This window comes from Mesocricetus auratus, unplaced genomic scaffold (genome assembly GCF_017639785.1).
Source record: "Mesocricetus auratus isolate SY011 unplaced genomic scaffold, BCM_Maur_2.0 Super-Scaffold_100676, whole genome shotgun sequence".
Lineage (NCBI taxonomy): Eukaryota > Metazoa > Chordata > Mammalia > Rodentia > Cricetidae > Mesocricetus > Mesocricetus auratus.
In genome coordinates, this window is record NW_024429266.1 from 149,387,033 (window position 1) to 149,404,707 (window position 17,675).

Sequence of the window (17,675 nt, forward strand, 5' to 3'; positions counted from 1 at the left end):
CAATTTTTATAAACTGATAATTCAAAATAAATATATAATATATGTGGATTCACTTTTTAGAAAAATATAATGTATATATGAGAATGTACTCACACTAAGATACATCATGTGTTAGTTAATTTTCCGTTGCTGCGATAAAACATCATAAGTAAGGCATAAGTAAGAATGGATGATTTGAGATTACAGTTCCAGAGGGATAGGAGGTCAGCATCATCATGACAGGGAAGCTTGGCATCAGGCAGGTGAGGCGACTGAAGCAAGCTGGGAGCTCACATGTAAACCACAAACAGGAAGTAGACACGGTAACCTAGGAATGGCATGGAGACTCTCAAAGCCCACCCCCAGTGATGATGTACTTCCTCCAACAAGCTTCCTCTGCATCTCCTAAGCCTCCTCAAGTAGAACCGCCATCTGGGAACCAAGCATTCAACTGCCCTGAGACTATGGGAGATGTTCATTCAAATCACCACACACAATAGTTTCAAAAGGTAAAAAGAAGATCCTACAATCTTATGCCTTCAAAATGCAGAAGCAATGATTTTTAACCAGTGAGTCTATACCCAACTGTGCTGGCTAGTTGTTTTACTTTGGTTGGCTTGGTTGGTTGGTTAGTTGGTTGCTTGCTTGCTTGCTTGCCTGGTTGATTGGTTGCTTGGTTGATTGGTTGCTTGGTTGCTTGGTTTGGCTTGTTTCTTTCAGGTTTTGTCAATCTGACACAAACTGGAGACATCTGGGGAGATGGAATATCAGCTGAGGAATTCCTTTAGAAGACTGGCCTATAGACAAGACTGTAAGGCATTTTCTCGACTAATGATTTGTGTGGGAGAAACCAACCTAAGCCTACTGTAAGTGGTCCTGTGTTATACACAAAAGCAGGCTGACACATCCTGGTCTACATAGAGAGTTCCAGGACAGCCAGGGCTAGACAGACAGACCCTGTCTCAAAACTTAATAAAAGAAAGAAAAAAGGGGGATCAGGCTGAGCAAGCCATAGGAAGCAAGTCAGCAGGAAGTGCTCCTCTGCAGCCTCTGCTTCAGTTCCTGCCTCCTGGTTCCTGTTTGAGTACCTTCTCAGGTTTCAGGTGATGATGGACTCTAACCTGTAAGATGTAATAAGCATTTCCCTCCCCAAATTGTTTTACTCAGTGTTTTATCACAGTACTAGAAAGCAAACTAAGCCACCAACCAGTTTTCCAAGTATGAGAATATGAAATACAACAATATTTTGGAGTGTTTTTAGAGTGTGAAATAATGTGGTTGTGGAATACACACTAAAGGATGTATTTCAGCAAAACCAAGGAGCAAATAGAGGAAGAGGAAAGCAGTCCTGGAAACACTGATCCAGACAAGAAAGTGGGAACTCCTAGGATACACAGTAGCACTGAGCCTGGAGGGCTTACAACAGCACTAACCCATCTGGGTGCTGCTGCTGTGACAACGAAGTCCATGCATCTCTGACCAGGCCAGTAATCTACATTTGTAGCCCACTTAAGAGAGTAGTGAAAAGCCTCAGGCTTGGTGACTGCTACTCTCAGGAACATTTTCTCTTTTTCAGATTTCTCTACAGAATCTGAAATGGTAAGCTGTGGGTGGTATTTCTCATACTGAGCACCTGAAAGATTAGACAGCTCACAGTAGCCACCTGGGTGGGATAAGGAGGTTCTCTTAATGGGAGAAGCAAGGGTTCCTTCTTACCTCCAGGTCATGAATGGATACAGGGTGGGTTGGAAGGCAAGAAGCACACTTGATCTTTATGGTCAGGGGGTTCAGGTCTTGTTTTTGTTCTTCAGTCATGATAGGAACCTCTGTTTTTAAAGTCAAAAAGCAATCTAAAATGTTGGCAGACTTCTCACTGCCACGGCTGATGACCGTTTGCCAGCCTATAAGGAAACACACACAGCATTAGCCCCCTTAACCTATGACAGTTGGAAGCAGTTCTCATCAGAAACTTGACAAGGGGTGCTAGCATCTTTGATACAGGAGGGTACTCTTCAGGCTACCAAAAGAAAAACGCAAACACCAACCTAGCTACAAAACATTATATTTACGATAGCGCCCTGCCTACAAGATACGCTAATGCAATCGTGGCACAAAGCTTGTAGGAGTAACCAACCAATATCTAGTTTGATTTAAGGCACACTCCATGAAATGTAACATATAGCCATGCTACTTGGGTGGCCAAAAACCTGAGACTAGATAGCCCATGGATAGAATAAAACTAAATACTACTTACTATTCTAGCACTACTGCCAGGAGACACAACATTCCACTGAACTGGAAGCTCGGATATCACCCTCATACCCCCACTAAAGCCACTTTGGGCTTCTGATGGCCTTAAGCCAACAGGCTAATGGAGGAATAGCAGTGTTAGGAAGTATACTGATCCAAATTACTATGGGGAAATTGGATTGCTTCTCCACAATGGAGTTAAGAAAGATTCTGTCTGAATGCAGGAGATCCTTTAGGCAGGATGGCAAAGGGCACAGACCCTTCAGGAATGAAAGTGTGGGTTACTCCTCCAAGAAAACAGCTAAGACCTGCTGAATTCTTTGCTGAGGGTAGAAGAAATACAGAATTTGTAGTAGAGGAGGGTAGTTATAAATACTAGCTGGGGCCACATAACTAGTGGCAGAAAAGAAGATTATAATTGACATGAGTTTTATTGTATTTTGTTAAGAATGTGTTTGTACAGATATTTGTGTTTTCCTTCCTCAATTTCTTCATCATACAATGTAACATCAATTAAGATTATATCAGTGGTTATTGTATTTAAGTTTGAGATGCTAAAAGAATGTTCTTAAGGGGAACATCTACTCTAAATTTATAATGTGTTTTCAGTTATACATAGGATATTAATAACCTGTTAGGCAAAATTATAACCTGGTTAAACATATAATGCATTTGTAGTTGTACATGTGATGGTTATATCATATTAGGCATAATTATGGTTAAATACATAATGTTTGCAATTGTACATAGATAGTTATATCATGTTAAGCATAAGTATGACTTAGTTATTGCTTTTACCTGGAAATTAAGCCTGTGTGTCAAATTAACAAGAGATGGACATGTGACTGCTATTCTTGGCTGTCAACATGACTATATCTGGAATTAGCTAAAACCCAAGTGGCTGGGCACAGCTGGGGGATTTTTCTTCTTAATTAAATTATTTGAAGTAGGAAGGTCCACTTCTAATCCAGACCCTTGAAGTGGAAGATCCCCCTTTTATCTGGACCTATATAAGGACTTAGAAGAAGGAAACTTGCTTTCTCTCTCTCTCTCTGTGTGTGTGTGTGTGTGTGTGTGTGTGTGTGTGTGTGTAACAATCTTTGTACACTGTGAAAATGTGTTGCTCTCATTGTTAATAAAAAGCTGGTTGACCAGTTGCCAGGCAGGAAGTATAGGTAGTACAACCAAACTAAGCACTGGGGAGAAGAGGACAGAGTCAGAGGAGTCACTAGCCAGACACAGAGAAGGCAAAATGTATACAAATGAGGTAATAAGCCATGAGCCATGTGACAGACTTAGATAAGAAATATGGGTTAATTTAAGTTGTAAGAGGTAGTTAGTAAGAAGTCTGAGGTATCAGCCAAGTATTTATAATTAATATTAAGACTCTGAGTAACTATTTGGGAGCAGGCAGTCGAGACAAGAAAACTCCACCTACTCACTCTCTCTCTCTCTCTTTCCTTCTCTCTCCCTCTTTCTCTCCTCTCCCCCCCCCTCTCTCTCTCCCTGTGGATCAGGATGTAGCTTTCAGCTACAGCTATAGCACAATGCTCCCTGTCATGGTGATAATGAACTAAGCCTCTGAAAATGTAAGTAAGCCCCCAACTAAATGTTACTTTGGTCATCATGTCCCATCACAGCAATAAAATAGAAACTATGACAGAAGTTGGTACCAGGGAACAGAGTATTGCTGTGACAGGTCTGACCATACTGCTTGTTGGTGGAATGTGAACTTTGGGACTTTAGATTAGGAAATCAGTTGAACATTTTAAGTGGTACTTAATGGGCCATACTCGTAGGAGCTTGGAAGACAGTAGTGCTGAGATTAATGTAAATTATAACAGCTCACCTCAGAAGTTTCAGAGGGGAAGAATACTATTAAGTTCCCTAACAACCATTCTTGTGATATTTTGGCCAAAAATGTGGCTGCTTTTTTCCCTTGTCCTAAAAATCTACCTGAAGCTAAATTGAAGAGTTTGGGATTAATGGCTTTGGCAGTGGAGATTTCAAGACAACCTAGTATTTATTAATTGTGCTGTGTGTTTGCTAGTAGTCACTCTTAATGCAGATCTACAATGAAAAGAAGAGAACGGGGCAAGGAGGAATACAGAATGCACAGTTTGAGGAGAAAATGTAATAGAACAAAGTCCAGTACTCAAGGAAATAATAAGCTTAAAGAAAAGGCTGGTACTATATGGAATAATGGGAGTGGTACTCTCAGGGCAAAACCCCATCCAGATAAGCTTCTATTTTGTGGAAAGGAGGTTTCAAAAGCTTAGGAGGTGAAAACCATGAAAAGAAATTATTGTTTGTCAAGTTGACAGGGGGTGTAACAGAAAGCTGATACACATGTAATTGAACAAGGGAGCCAAGTTCCAGCCCCATCAAGCAGCAGAACTTAGTAGCTTCAGCCATCTGGTCCTGGCTTTAGAGTCAAGCATACAAGAAAGGGTTTATGGAATCTCCTTCTGCAACTAATGAAAAATTCTAAGGATAGGAGTGTGTCAGGGGTGTTCCTGCCTGGAGGCCCAAAGAGGCCACTGTGTGAACCTGTGAGGGTGAAGCCAGAATTATACTGATGATCCCAAGTTGTTGGAAATGCCAAAGTCATGGGGCATCCACCAAGGAGAGCTTCATAGTAGGTGTGGAACCAGCCCAAGGAGGAGAAGTGTGTAGCAGTCAGCAAAGCTGGAAGGGGCTGGAGACGCAAAGAGCATTTTGATATCAGACATGCAGATGCAGAATTTCAAGTTTTCCATGTTTGTTTTTAGTTTTACTTTGGCCCATTATTTCCTCGCTATTGGAATATCATTGTATATTCTGTGCCATTGTATGTTAGAAGTATATGATCTGCTTTTTTATTTTGATTTTACATGGAATGTGGTTAGATTGCTATGAGTTTCAAAGACTTTGAACTTTGGACTTTTAAACGGTATTGAGACTGTGAAAGACTGAATGCATTTTTTACATTATGATATGGCTACAAGTCTATGGAGACCATTTGAATAAGAATGGCCTCCATGGGTGCATATTTTTTAATGCTTAGTCACCAGGGATTGGCACTATTTGAAAAGGATAGGAGGTGTGGCCTTGTTGGAGGAAGCCACGGGGGGGGGGGTAGGCTTTGAGGTTTCAAAAGCCCAGCCAGACCCAGTGGCTCTCTCTTTTCCTCCTGTCTGTGGATCCAGATATAGAACTCTTGGCTGCTTCTCCAGCACCATGTCTGCCTGCATGCTGCCATGCTCCCCACCTTGATGACAATGAACTAACCCTCTGAAACTGTGAGCAATCCCCAATTAAATGCTTTCCTTTATATTAATTGCCTTGGTCATGGTGTCTTCTCACAGCAATGGAGAATGACTAAGACAGAGAAACAGGAAAAAGTAGGGGGAGGGGAAAACCATAATCAGGGTATTTTATGTAAGAAAAGAATCTATTTTCAATAAAAGGAGAAAATAAAAGATTTAAAAGGAGATTCATACCACAGAGGAAATTTTTAAAGCTTTTAAGAATCAGAACATTGGACTTGGTGGCAATCATTTTTGACCCTAGCACACAGGAGGATGAGGTAGGAGATGCTCAAGTTCTAGGATAGCCTGGGCTACACAGCAAGACTCTTGTTTCCAAAAAACAAGAACAGGGATGTAGCTGAGTGGTAGGAGACTTGCCTAGTGTACCCAGAGCTGTGGGGTCCATCCTCAGAACTGGAAACACTGGGAAAAGCTCAAAGATGATTGCCAACATGATAGCTCCCTAAGAGGTGGATTTTTATCACTTTATCTTGATCATCTAAAGGTGAGGCCCGTATTTTCTGAATCACTCTGAGTATAGTAATTTTTTACTGTGTGGGTGCCACCCACACAGAGATAACTGGTTTGGTCTGTGACTTCTACACAGGTGGGTGACTATACAGCCACTGTTCTGGACCTGTGCTCCTGTCAGTGTTCCTTATCCATGCTGGCCACATTTCAAGTACTTAGTGGCTATGTGGCTGTGAGTTAGCAGACTCAGAGCCCGGCCTTCACTTCGGACAGTGCTAGTGGTCAAGCTGCGATAGGTTGCTAAATGAAAGCAAAACACCAGTGAAGGCGAGTGGAGTCCATGCAGGTCCCTGGAGCTGAGGGGTAGGCACCTCTTTCACTGTCGCCATTCAGCAGCTGAAGAGAATGTGACCGGCACCTGTGGCATGTGCCCTACTTCCTCTCCCACCCAACACAAATGACAAAACATGCAGCAGCACCCTACAGGTGCCAGTAGCACCCTGCTCCGAGCTATGATGACCGAAAATGCTTCACCCCCACGGGACACAATTTTCCAGAAGAAACGCCCTGATGCAATGTGAAGGAAGGAGAGGCAAGCTCTTACAAGTGCCAGCTCTAAACAGACATCATGGTTGCTTGATCCTTGAGACACTCTTCTGGGGTTGCTGTCATTTTCCCTTTACGGAGGAAAGCTGAGCTTCAGACATGTTAAGTCATCACCCAAGGTTGCTGAGCTCTTACACTGCAGAGCCAGCAGCCCATCTAGGCTGCTCACTCTCCCCAGCCCTCCACACACAACCCCCCTCCTTTAATGCAAGGGTCCACACCCAAGCTCAGGATCTCCCAAAAGTTCCACTGGGGACCAACTGCTGTCTCCTACCGTGCTATAGATAGCCTCTGGCCTAACCTAAAATGGAAGATGTTTACCAGACAGAATGGGGATGGGAAAATCTCAGGCTGTGATGTCATGTCGAAAGCAACTGACCCTGAGTCAAGGCCACTCTGATTGACCACCACCTGCAGCTGCTCTTAGGCTGGGGCTCATCTCCACTTTCCTGGGGCCACCAGCATCTGACCATCTGCTCTCCCAAAGACCTAACTGTCACCTCCCTACTAGCCACTCAGAGTCCCTCTGTTGGCAAGATCCTGAACTGAGCAGTGACAGGTGTGTGGTTGGTGCCATCTCAGAACAGAGCCCGCACCTCTACAAAATAGCTAGTGGAGGGCACACACTCCTCCTGAGTAAAAATCCAGAAAAAAAATTTGGAAAAGGTTTGAAATTATTTTCTCTAAATCTCTAAAAAAGAAAAAGATGGTTTTCCCCATATTGCTCTTTTTAAATATTACATAATTTAATCTAAAATTTATCTTGAGATTGCATCAAAATATATGAGTATAGTGAATAGCTGTTCATTGTTTGCCAGAAGATAGAAGCATAATTTATAAAACATGGAAAATCTTACAAGTCAAAACAAGCCAATCCTCGCTCTACTACTGACCTGTATGCACTGGGTAGGTTACTTAACATGATTTTTCCTCAATAGAAGACAATAGTGACAGAGAAAAGCCACTGCCCCCAACACCATCCCAAGCTCATTGGGTGGAAGGAAGGAAGCTTCTCATGAGAAGTGAATGACGGGACATGAAGAATATGTCACAAATGGTCCATGAGAACTGCATCCTTCTGTTCCCTCTACTGGATGCTTCAATGAGGACCTGTAGGGAAGCAGCCACTAGAGGGCCGCACCTTAACCACGACAGTTACGTTCTTACAGGTTTCCTTGTACTTTGGAGTCAAACACTCGTGTTGAAATCCTGGCCCTACACTTGTAAGCTGTGTGATGCTGCAGGGTAGCTAACCTCCCTGGGCCTGCATTTCTTTCTCTGAGCAGTTGAGAGATTCCTGGGGTGACGGTGAGGAGGAAATGAGGGACAGCAGGATCTCAGTCACCACAAGTGTCTCACAGGTGAACATTCTACACATGTTAGCTACCAGCAAGGAGTGGCATGATGGACAGCTGGATGGAGAAGATGCTGGGCTTCCAGGGGGCAGCCGCCAGCTTCGGGTCTGCCTCCTCCTCTGTTTGATATTTCTTCATTTTCTTTGGGGCTTTCTTCTTTGCCTCTGAATCTTTCCCTTTAACTTTAGAACCAAAAGAAATAAACGTTAAGAAGGGATTTGCCATGTTTCGGTATTGTGCATTCACATATGAGATAGAGATCAGAAGGATTCTGGAAGCTCCTAGAAATCGGGGGTTATCTTTTGTACTGCTGTCTCTTCCTCACAACCGAGGTGATACAAGCCTTGGGTGATACACTATCATTGGATATTAGCAGGTACAGAGCGAAGGTGTCCCCAACTACTCTGAGACTAAGTATGAGACCATGGTGATGACACTATACAGTGCTCCAACTGCTTATGTCACTCAGTCACATAACAGTACAGAGCTAAGTTCCAAACCCAGTTCCACCTTCCTACAGGAGTGGGGAGCGGCTTCTAACCCCAGCTACCTCATCCATCTAATGACAGTAGTGTGCCGGGAAGAGAACAGGAGCAAAAAGTAAAATGCTCTGCTCAGTCAGGCCTGGTGGTGCATGCTTTTAACCCTAGCACTCAGGAGACAGGGGCAGGTGGACTCACAAAGGTAAGTTTGAAGCCATCTCAGTCTACGTAGAGAATTCCAGGTTAGCCAGGGCTACATGATGAGACCTTCCCTTTGAAAAAGTAGAAGTGCTTAGCTCAGGTTGGTCTCGGGCAACAGAACAGGCTATTAGCTTGGGGAACATGACAGCCAGTGGAAAAGTCTAGAAAGCACAGGCTCAGGTACACACATGGGAGAGTTGATGGGAGCCAGAGGGAGCATTTCAAAACAGCAGAAAAGCAGGGACTTTCAGCAAGAGGCAGAGACTGACCATTTTAAGCAGTGGAAATTGCAGGGCTATCCCACACCATCTCTGAAATGAACTCAAGAATAAACTTCAGAATCATCAAACAGGTCTCTTAAGCCTACCTGCACTGGCATCATACCAGGAAGGGTTTCCCAGGTGTTAACTATAGTATAAACTAGAAAGAGGTAGTGAAATAACTTCCACACAAAGCAAGACACCACAAGTGAAGTTAAAGGCTGTCATAAACCCTGTCTGGGAAGGTCATCTACCACTGACATCCACAATTAGCAGATCACGTAATGTTGGAACTGCACAAGCCTCTAAAATGCTGGACAGCCACACTGGAAACCAAGGGTGTAGAGCCAATGTGACTGAGCACTGGGAGTGGGGAGAAGGGGAGACCCTCAACACAGATTGTCAGGACAGTGAAGCCCCACCTAGACAAGAACAACCAAAACCAGGCACAGACAACTGTGTTATCCACAAGTCTCCCAAGCAATGGGAACATAGTGGTCACTGCCATGGTGTCAGGGATAGCAAGGCACTTGGGAAATTCAAGTGTCCCTTGACAGAAGGGTAGTAGTATATCTATATGACAGGGAGTTCTGCAAAAGTCAGAATGAAAGTAGCCAGTGTCCTTACATATGTAGACATGGACAAACCTCAGAAATGAGTAAGGTGTTGGAGACCATTGAGCAATTTCCACACCTCCCAGGAATAAAACACTATGTAGTCTGAACATGTAAGGGTGGATGGGTTGAAGGAAGGAAACAAGAAAGGTATGTCCCTCAAAAAGCAAGATGCCATGAGCACTTGCACTGCATCTGTTATCGCTTGTTCCTTAAAAAAAGAAAAATAAGCTAGGGAGATGGCTCCATGGGTAAAGGATTTGCCCCATCTGCATGAGGACCTGAGTTTGAATCTACAGAACCCACATAAAGTCAGACACAGCAGCACACAGCTGTAGTTTCCAATGCTCCACTGTGAGATGAGAGAGACAGGGGAATCCCCAGGAGCCGGCCATCCTGGTGTATGTAGCCACAAAGAAAAAAAGAGACCCCACCAAAAGTGGAAGACATCCAGGGTCAACCTGCTGACCTCGAAATGTATACTTTGGCATTCATGGAACCACATATGCATGCATGTGTGCACGCATGCGCGCGCGTGCACACACACACACACACACACATGCAGGCACATATGCACAGGTACCACACACATACATACATAGAAAAAACAAGAAATGGTGGAATAAGGGAAAATATTAAACCCTAAATTGTGGCACATAGTTGTTTTATTCTGTGAATTTCTATTCATTCAAAATAAAAGGAATGATTGGAAAAACCCTCACTAAAATGCTGAAAACACGCTTTCTAGAAGAGAGAACCCTCTGGAGGACTTGGGAGGTAACCAAATATGAGTGTGGGGACCACGCCTCAGGACCTCCAAAGTAGGAGAGAGCCTTATGCTGCTGTGCCTCCAGTATCTGGGCGAGAGCAGGACTCAGTCCTTCCTCTGTAGCCCTGGGAAACAACAGATGATTGGCAGGTAAGGAAATAACCTCAGCAGCTGCCCAGGACTAAGGTGAAGCAACCCATTCAGGGAAGCCTCAATTTTCACCCACCAGGTTACCAAAACTCTGGTGAGTAATCCCGGACTAAGAATGAGCAGGTAGATTGTGCAGTGTCTTTGGTTTCTGTTGCTCCGATAAAACACCATGACCAAAAGAGACAAGGGAAGAAAGGGCTTGAACAGGTCACAGGTCATCGTCAAGGAAAGCCAAATCAAGATCTCAAGCTGACAGGAACCTGGATGCAGGAGCTGAAGCAGAGGCAGTGGGGGATGCTGCTCACTGACTTGCTCTCCTGGCTAGCTCAGCCTGCTTTCTTATACAAGGCACGGCACTCCCTCCCACATCAATCATTAATCAAGGAAATGCCACACAGGCTCGCATACAGGCCAGCTGATGCAGGCATGTTCCCAGTTGAGGTCCCTCTTTCCAGATGACTCTAGCTTGTGTCGAGTTGGAAAACAAACCAACAAACAAGCAAAAACAAACAAAAAAACCTCAACCAAGACAAATGGCTTCTGAGGGTTCTTATTGCTCCACAGGCAATGATTTCATGCTTTGTATTAGACAGCCCATGACATAAGATACTGCACCCTTCATCTCTCCAAGAAAAAAACCATCCCTTGTCTATCATGGAGTTTTCCCAGAACCCCAAAACCCAGAACCCACCCCCAAACACAGCACTACCACACAGCGTTTCAACTGTTCATTGGGAAGTTCCCTTTAGAAAGCAGACATTTTCATGTCTACATTTGCATAGTGCATGGACCAGGAATCCAAAACTATTGGTGAAGTGAAAAGGAACAAAATTCTGTGGGTAAGTGGATGGACAGATGGACAGACAGGCAAATGGATAGATGAATGGATGGATGGATGGATGGATGGATGGATGGATGGATGGATGGATGGGTGGGTGGGTGGGTGGGTGGGTGGGTGGGTGGGTGGGTGGATGGGTGGGTGGGTGGGTGGGCAAGTGAAAGTATATATAATATAGTATAGTATCTAACACTTAGTCAGATGCCAAACAATATGATTCAAATACCTTAAATTTAAATATTTCATAACTTTTCAAGTCTAATTATGTTATGAAATGTCAAAATCCCATCATAACTTACTTTGAGACTTCTGTTTTTCTAACATGTTTGTTAAACTGCCCAATGATTCTCTCTCGATGAGTTCCTTGATCTCCATCATGGTTGTTCCAGTCAAAGAGGCAGGTGTTTTTGTGGGGGTTCGTCTAGAAAATTCTCACAAAGATAGGACAGTGAAGAAAAGGCATACAGGTGACATATCTTACTCATTGGTTTTTACTTTCTTCTTTAAAATGTATGTATGTGAATGGCCTAGGGACTTTGTCAAATGTGGAGTATGCCTCAGAAGCCTGGGCAGATTGGGATTCATGAAGTCTACCAATCTCTCTAGTAACGGAGACATAGTGGGCCACACTTGCATAACCAAGGTTCAAACCCACTAGAAAATGTGAAGAAAAATAATATATTCTTAAAGTAGCTAAAACTATGAGGCATCTAGGAACTTTCAAGAATTATCAACAACATCTACCGGAAGTGAATATTAACTCCACTAAAATCTATAAGGAGGGTGCACGTTAAGTAAAAGGATATGTCATGATCATGGGTGTGGTAATGTCAAATAAAGTTCAATATTCTCAAATTAGTATGTAAATTCAATGAAAAACAATACTTAAAAATCAAAATTGTTAACTAGACATGACTACGTGCACTTTTAGTCCCATACTCCAGAGGTTGAGGCAAGAGAATGGCTTCAGCTTGAGAATTTAAGCCTAGCCAAGCAGCAGAGAGACTGTCGCCAAAGAAGACCCAGCAGAGGAAGCCAATACTTACTGCATGTGATCCTGGCTCTCCTCATAGCACCCCAGACCCACAGCTGTATTTCCATTCTCCACATTTCCTTCTCCAAAACCAGCTTGGCTGTCTGAGGACCCAGGACGGTGACTTCCTGGAAGCTCTAGACAAGACTACACAGACTGAGGCTACGGGGCTGGAATCTTGGCTGCCCCAGATTCTGGCTTTCTGACTTTGTGAAACTCACTGGAGGCCCTCAATGCCTTGTGCAGAAAGTGGGGATTGACAGTCAAACCATCGAACATGGAGGGTCAGTCTCAGAAACGCACTCCCGCCGTAGCCTGTGCCTGGGGTGCCCAGCCGCAGCAGCTCCATTTCCTTCCCAGGTCTTTCCCTTTCCCTTGGTTGCTTCAGCTCCCCCCTTAACCAAAACCAGCAAAAAAAAGTATATAATGCCTCAGAGCAGGCCAGGGAGGAGGGGCCTTACTCCGACACCAAGTAAGCAGCGCTCCTTACCGAGGCGCAAAAGGGTCCTCCATCTTGATTGTCTTTTCACATTCCTCACCGTTCTTAGAAGCAGTTTCGGGTTCTGCTTAATGAGAACCAAACATTACCAGGAGTCTCCCAGCTCCACTCTGTGCTAGTTCCCAGCAAACTATGGCCCTGCTCATTTCAGGGGCATATCTGCTAGCAAAGGCCTAACGCAGTGAGCGGCCTTCAGAAAGCAGGGTTTCTTAATGAATGAAGGACACATACCAGATTAATTCCAATTGTTGCACAAACAAAGGTGAGTGGAACCCTACCCACCAAGAAGGGGGAAGGTCTATGATATGTGATAGTGTCTGCTTCGTTATACTGTCAATGCACTGTGGTATGCTGAGGACACTCCAGAGACTCTCAAGTTCCCAACTATAGGGAATGATTAGTCAAATTACAGTCCTTTTGGATAAAAATACTACATAGTCACCACAATCGAAGTTTATACCAAGTTGTTAAGGGCACAGGAGCGGCTTGTGATAATACAGAAACCCCCTCTGAAGACAGAAGCCGTGTGTGTGTCTTGGGTAAACCCATATGCTAAAAACAAAAACAAAATGAGTTCTAGAACAAAAACAGAGAAATTTGATGTAACAGAACAACCAAACTGTCTCACCAGCTGTAATTGGTAATGGGGTCATAAATTCTTTTCCCACTTTTTTACACTTTTCTATAGTGACTGCATCTTCTTAACTTCCAAAGCCCAAAATTTATTGTTATATTTTGGTTTTTTTGTTTTGTTTTGTTTTTAAGTCATGAAACAAATATCCATTAAATCAGTTGCATGCTGGCTCACAGTTGCAATTCCAACATTTAGGAGGCTAAGATTTCAAATTCAAAACCAGCCTGCCCTACTGGCCTACACAGCAAGTTCTAGACCAAGTTAGTGAGACCCTGGCTCAAAAAATCAAAAGAGGGACCAGGCAGTGGTGGCACACACCTTTAAAACTAGCACTCAGGAAGCAGAGGCAGGTGGATCTCTGTGAGTTCGAGGCCAGTCTGGTCTACAGAGCTAGTTCCTGGACAGTGAGGGCTGCCACACAGAGAAACCCTGTCTTGAAAAAAAATCAAAAGAGGGAAAGAAAAGCCGGGAGAGAATGCGGGGCGGGGCAAGGGAGTAGAACCAGCCATCAAAATCAAGTCAACTAGAGACACAGGAATGGGGCCTGGATGGCCACAGGATGTATACTGGCCTGTCTCTCAGCACAGTGCTGAGCTCAGGTGTCTACAGCCATCACTCCTCACCTTGTGGAGAAGACTTCAAGTGTTTTTCTGCCTTTTCTTGGTCACCTGGTGCATTCTCTTCTTTGAACTCCTCGAGGACAACGTTGGGTTTCTCAATGGCAACTGTAGACAACCTTTTCTGACTTAAAACCAAAAGTTTCACTTCCTCTGGAATGAGACAATGGATCCATCAAAAATGCCTGCTGGACACCTACCACACCCAGTCCTCTGACACCTGCCATCAACACACAGCAGAGGACAAGAGGATAATCTATGACACTGCCATCAAATACTAGGAAACTCAGTCACACATCTGTTAGGGCCAAGTGCTTGTACCTCAGCTCCCCAAGCACCTGTGTGTGCTATGCCACAGACCTCAGGGTTCCACTGCAAGGAAGGAGTTGCCATGTTCCTCATATATACATGAGGAGCCTGGTGCTTAAGTAACTTTTCCATGTCAGGGTCCTTAGAACAGAGGTTCTCAACCTATGGGTCATGACCATATCAGAAATCCCACTTGTCAGATGTTTACATTATGATCCATAAAAGTAGCAAAATTACAGTTAAGAAGTAGCAACAATAATTTTATGGTTGGGGGCCACCACAACATAAGGAACTGTCATAAAGGATCAAAGCATAATGAAGGTTGAGAACCACTGCCTTAGAAGAACCAGGCCCACAAGCACTCCTTGCTCCCAGCCAGGGAGTCACACCCCCAGGCCAGTCCCTCTGACAGCATGGAGCCTCCCACTCATGTCAAGCACTCCATGACTACACTGTGAATGTATAAGTGAGTAGGGGAATAAATGAAAATCATGGAAACTTCAAGAAAGAAGTGAAAAAGAAGTTAAATTTGACTCATTGGTGAAAGGCAGATAAAAATTTTGGGAGAAAGATATAGGACTGAGAGCATCCCCCTCCCCAAGATATGGCCAGCTGTCAGAAGGAAGCCCTGCCAGGAGCTGGATGTCCTGAGTGAGGGTGTGGGTGCTCCAACAGAAAAGTGGAACCTGAGGGAGCAAGTCCTAAAAGGCCTTCAGTGAAACACCAAGATCGAGGAAGAGACCCTGGCCCTGGCAGCAGGAAAGAGGAGAACAGGATGGGAGAACAATGTGAAGAGAGGGAGAATTGAGGCAGACAGCCTCGGGGCAGAGCTCCAGAAAACCTTAGTCAAGTAGGAATGAGTTCTCCAGACCCGAGGTAAGTGGTAAGTGTGTGTTTATTAGGAAAAGGCTTACACAGGTAAGAGTAAATAACCACCACGGTCTCCCTGCTCCAGAAAATGCAGTCTCTGATCTCCCCATGCTTTCGCAACCCAAGAAAGAGCAAGCCCCGTTCCCCCTCTACCTAAATCAGGTCACCATGGCCAAAGGGTGTGGCCGCTACTGCAAGTTCACTGGCAAGGCAAGATGCCACTACGTAGGAAGCAGGTGCTGGAAGAGGAGGTTCAGGAATAGAGCATAGGAGAGGCTCCCATAGCATCTGTCGATTTGAAGGATGATGCTGCTTTCAACCAGCACTGCACATCCAAGGAGCTGAGCACGGGGAAGCACAAAGGCTAGCTCTACTGCAGAGGTAGTAGGTCAGTGCACCCTACTACATGCACTGACCCTTAGTGCATGATCTGCCAAACAAAGGTCCTCCCTTCTGCAATACAGGGCAGACCTCATAGGGCGTGTCTATACTCCCAGGAAGTAAGGTGTCTACTAGGTATCTTTAGGTGACAAAAGACAGATCCACAAGGAGGCTATCAATAATGACCATCTCTGAACAGACACTGTACAAGATTTCGGTTTTTCCTCCTTTTTCCTAGACATTTCTAACTGGTTTTTATATACTGTTCCTTTAATGGGAAATTTTTTTATTTAAAACAAAAGGTAGGAATACAAGGCTTGTGACAGAGCTCAGGGAAAAGCTCTTGCTGTGACTCCAAGCACCCTATGGGGTCCAAACCTCTTCCTTCTGGCCCACTGGATTTCAAGGCCCTTTCACCAGGCCATGCTGAAGCCACAGCCCTAAAACTGCTCTAATTGGTAGGCAGACATGGACCAGAAATTCTAGCTCAGGCCAGGCCCTGGGACACACAGAGGACACCTGCAGGTAGCCAGTAGCCTAGCCCACATCCTGAGAACAAAAAAATTTCTCCTTTTGTCTGAATGACATGAGTTATATATTGGTCCCATTTTCTCCCATAGAAACTCTATGGTATGAGTTTAGATTTGTATCCGTGGTTCTCGGTGAGTGGTGACTTGAACCCACTGAAGACACCTGGCAATGTGGGAAGGGATTCTTGTGCATAGGGTAGATACTGCTAAACATTCTTTCACCCACAGGAAAGCCCATGGCCAGAAAGCTCCTGGCCCAAATGCTCAGGGTACCAATAAAAGATTACACATGACAAGTCCCCAAACCTGAGGTGTCCAAATGGCCTTCAAGAAGGCAACCTGGGAAGTCAAAGTCTCCCAGTCACGCAAAACTAGTATGTGATTCTGTCACTCCCACTTCCATTCAAGGGTGGTCTCAGTCCACTGTAAGTTGGGGTGACTCCATCGGAAAGCCAACAACAAAAACAGCACACACACACACACACACACACACACACACCCCGCGCGCAGATTCTCTTTACACCAGCATCCATTCTTCTTACCCAGCATCCACTCCTTGGAAGCACCATTCCAATCTTTAAGTTCTCCGAGGATAACACACACTCTCTCTTGTTGCATGAGTCTTAGGAGGCCACTCTCACCATCCTGCCTGTAGCACGCTAGTGTCATGGCCACCACTCATTTCTCCTTTTTTAGACAGGAGAAGGATGTTCAAGAATCGCCTATAGCTGGATGATGGTGATGCAATCCTTTAATCCAGCACTAGAGAGGCAGAGGCAGGCGGATCTCTGTGAGTTTGAGACCAGCCTGGTCTAGAGAACGAGGTTTAGGATAGTCATGGCTACACAGAGAAGCCCTGTGTCTTAGTTGGGGTGTCTATTGCTGTGAAGAGATACCATGACCATGGCAGCTCTTACAAAGGAAAACATTTAATTAGGTTGACTTACAGTTCAGAGGTTTAGTCCATTATCACCATGATGGGACTTGGTGGCATGCAGGCAGACATGGTGCTGGAGAGACACGTGAGAGTAGAGGAGCTACATCATGATCCCACAAGGCAAAGGAAATGCTCTGAGACACTGGGCTTGACTTGAGCAGATATATGAACTCAAAGCCTGTCTCCACAGTGACGTACTTCTTCCAACAAGGCCAAACCTACTCCAGCAAAGCCACACCTCTTAATAGTGCCACTCCCTATGAGCTTATGGTGGTAATTACATTCAAACTACCACATCCTGTCTCAGGAAAAAAAAGAGCCTGCCTATAGTCAACAGCTAGGATAAGGGGGAAATGGGACAGGATGGTTATGACATCACAGCCTTTGTCTCTCTATCCCTCTCTGCTTGCTGTTTCAGGGAAGTTCAGAAGAATCTGACACTGGTGCAGTCACACAAGTAAAGGTCTATGGTGTGATGTACAGCCCTGTAATCCCAGCACTAGTGAGGCCGGAGCACAAGGATCAAAAGTTCCAGGCCAGCCTGGGCAACTTAGTAACATCCTATCCCAAGGTAAACTTGGGAGAGAGGCACAAAAACTG

The 17,675-nt window shown here is 44.6% G+C and overlaps 1 protein-coding gene and 1 long non-coding RNA gene across 5 annotated transcripts in view; one reads left to right on the top strand and one right to left on the bottom strand.

Annotated features, from left to right (window-relative positions):
* The window catches only part of Cfap92 (cilia and flagella associated protein 92 (putative)), a 43,735-nt gene that overhangs the window by 19,293 nt on the left and 6,767 nt on the right, over nucleotides 1-17,675 (bottom strand). For 3 of the 4 annotated variants that reach the window (XR_005874153.1, XM_040738580.1, XM_040738579.1), the window contains 5 exons: nucleotides 14,055-14,201; nucleotides 12,789-12,861; nucleotides 11,565-11,686; nucleotides 7,984-8,133; nucleotides 1,696-1,880 (listed from right to left, as the gene is read on the bottom strand). Coding sequence is in view for 3 of the 4 variants with exons in the window: in XM_040738580.1 (XP_040594514.1) it covers nucleotides 1,696-1,880; nucleotides 7,984-8,133; nucleotides 11,565-11,686; nucleotides 12,789-12,861; nucleotides 14,055-14,201 (677 nt within the window). In the remaining variant the exon portion in view is untranslated. The remainder of the gene's footprint in view (nucleotides 1-1,695; nucleotides 1,881-7,983; nucleotides 8,134-11,564; nucleotides 11,687-12,788; nucleotides 12,862-14,054; nucleotides 14,202-17,675) is intronic. The other variant, XM_040738581.1, reaches the window with a different exon arrangement.
* On the top strand, nucleotides 663-7,440 carry LOC110341062. Its single transcript, XR_002382953.2, has 3 exons — nucleotides 663-845; nucleotides 3,747-3,818; nucleotides 6,127-7,440. It is a non-coding gene; the product is annotated as an uncharacterized LOC110341062 (long non-coding RNA).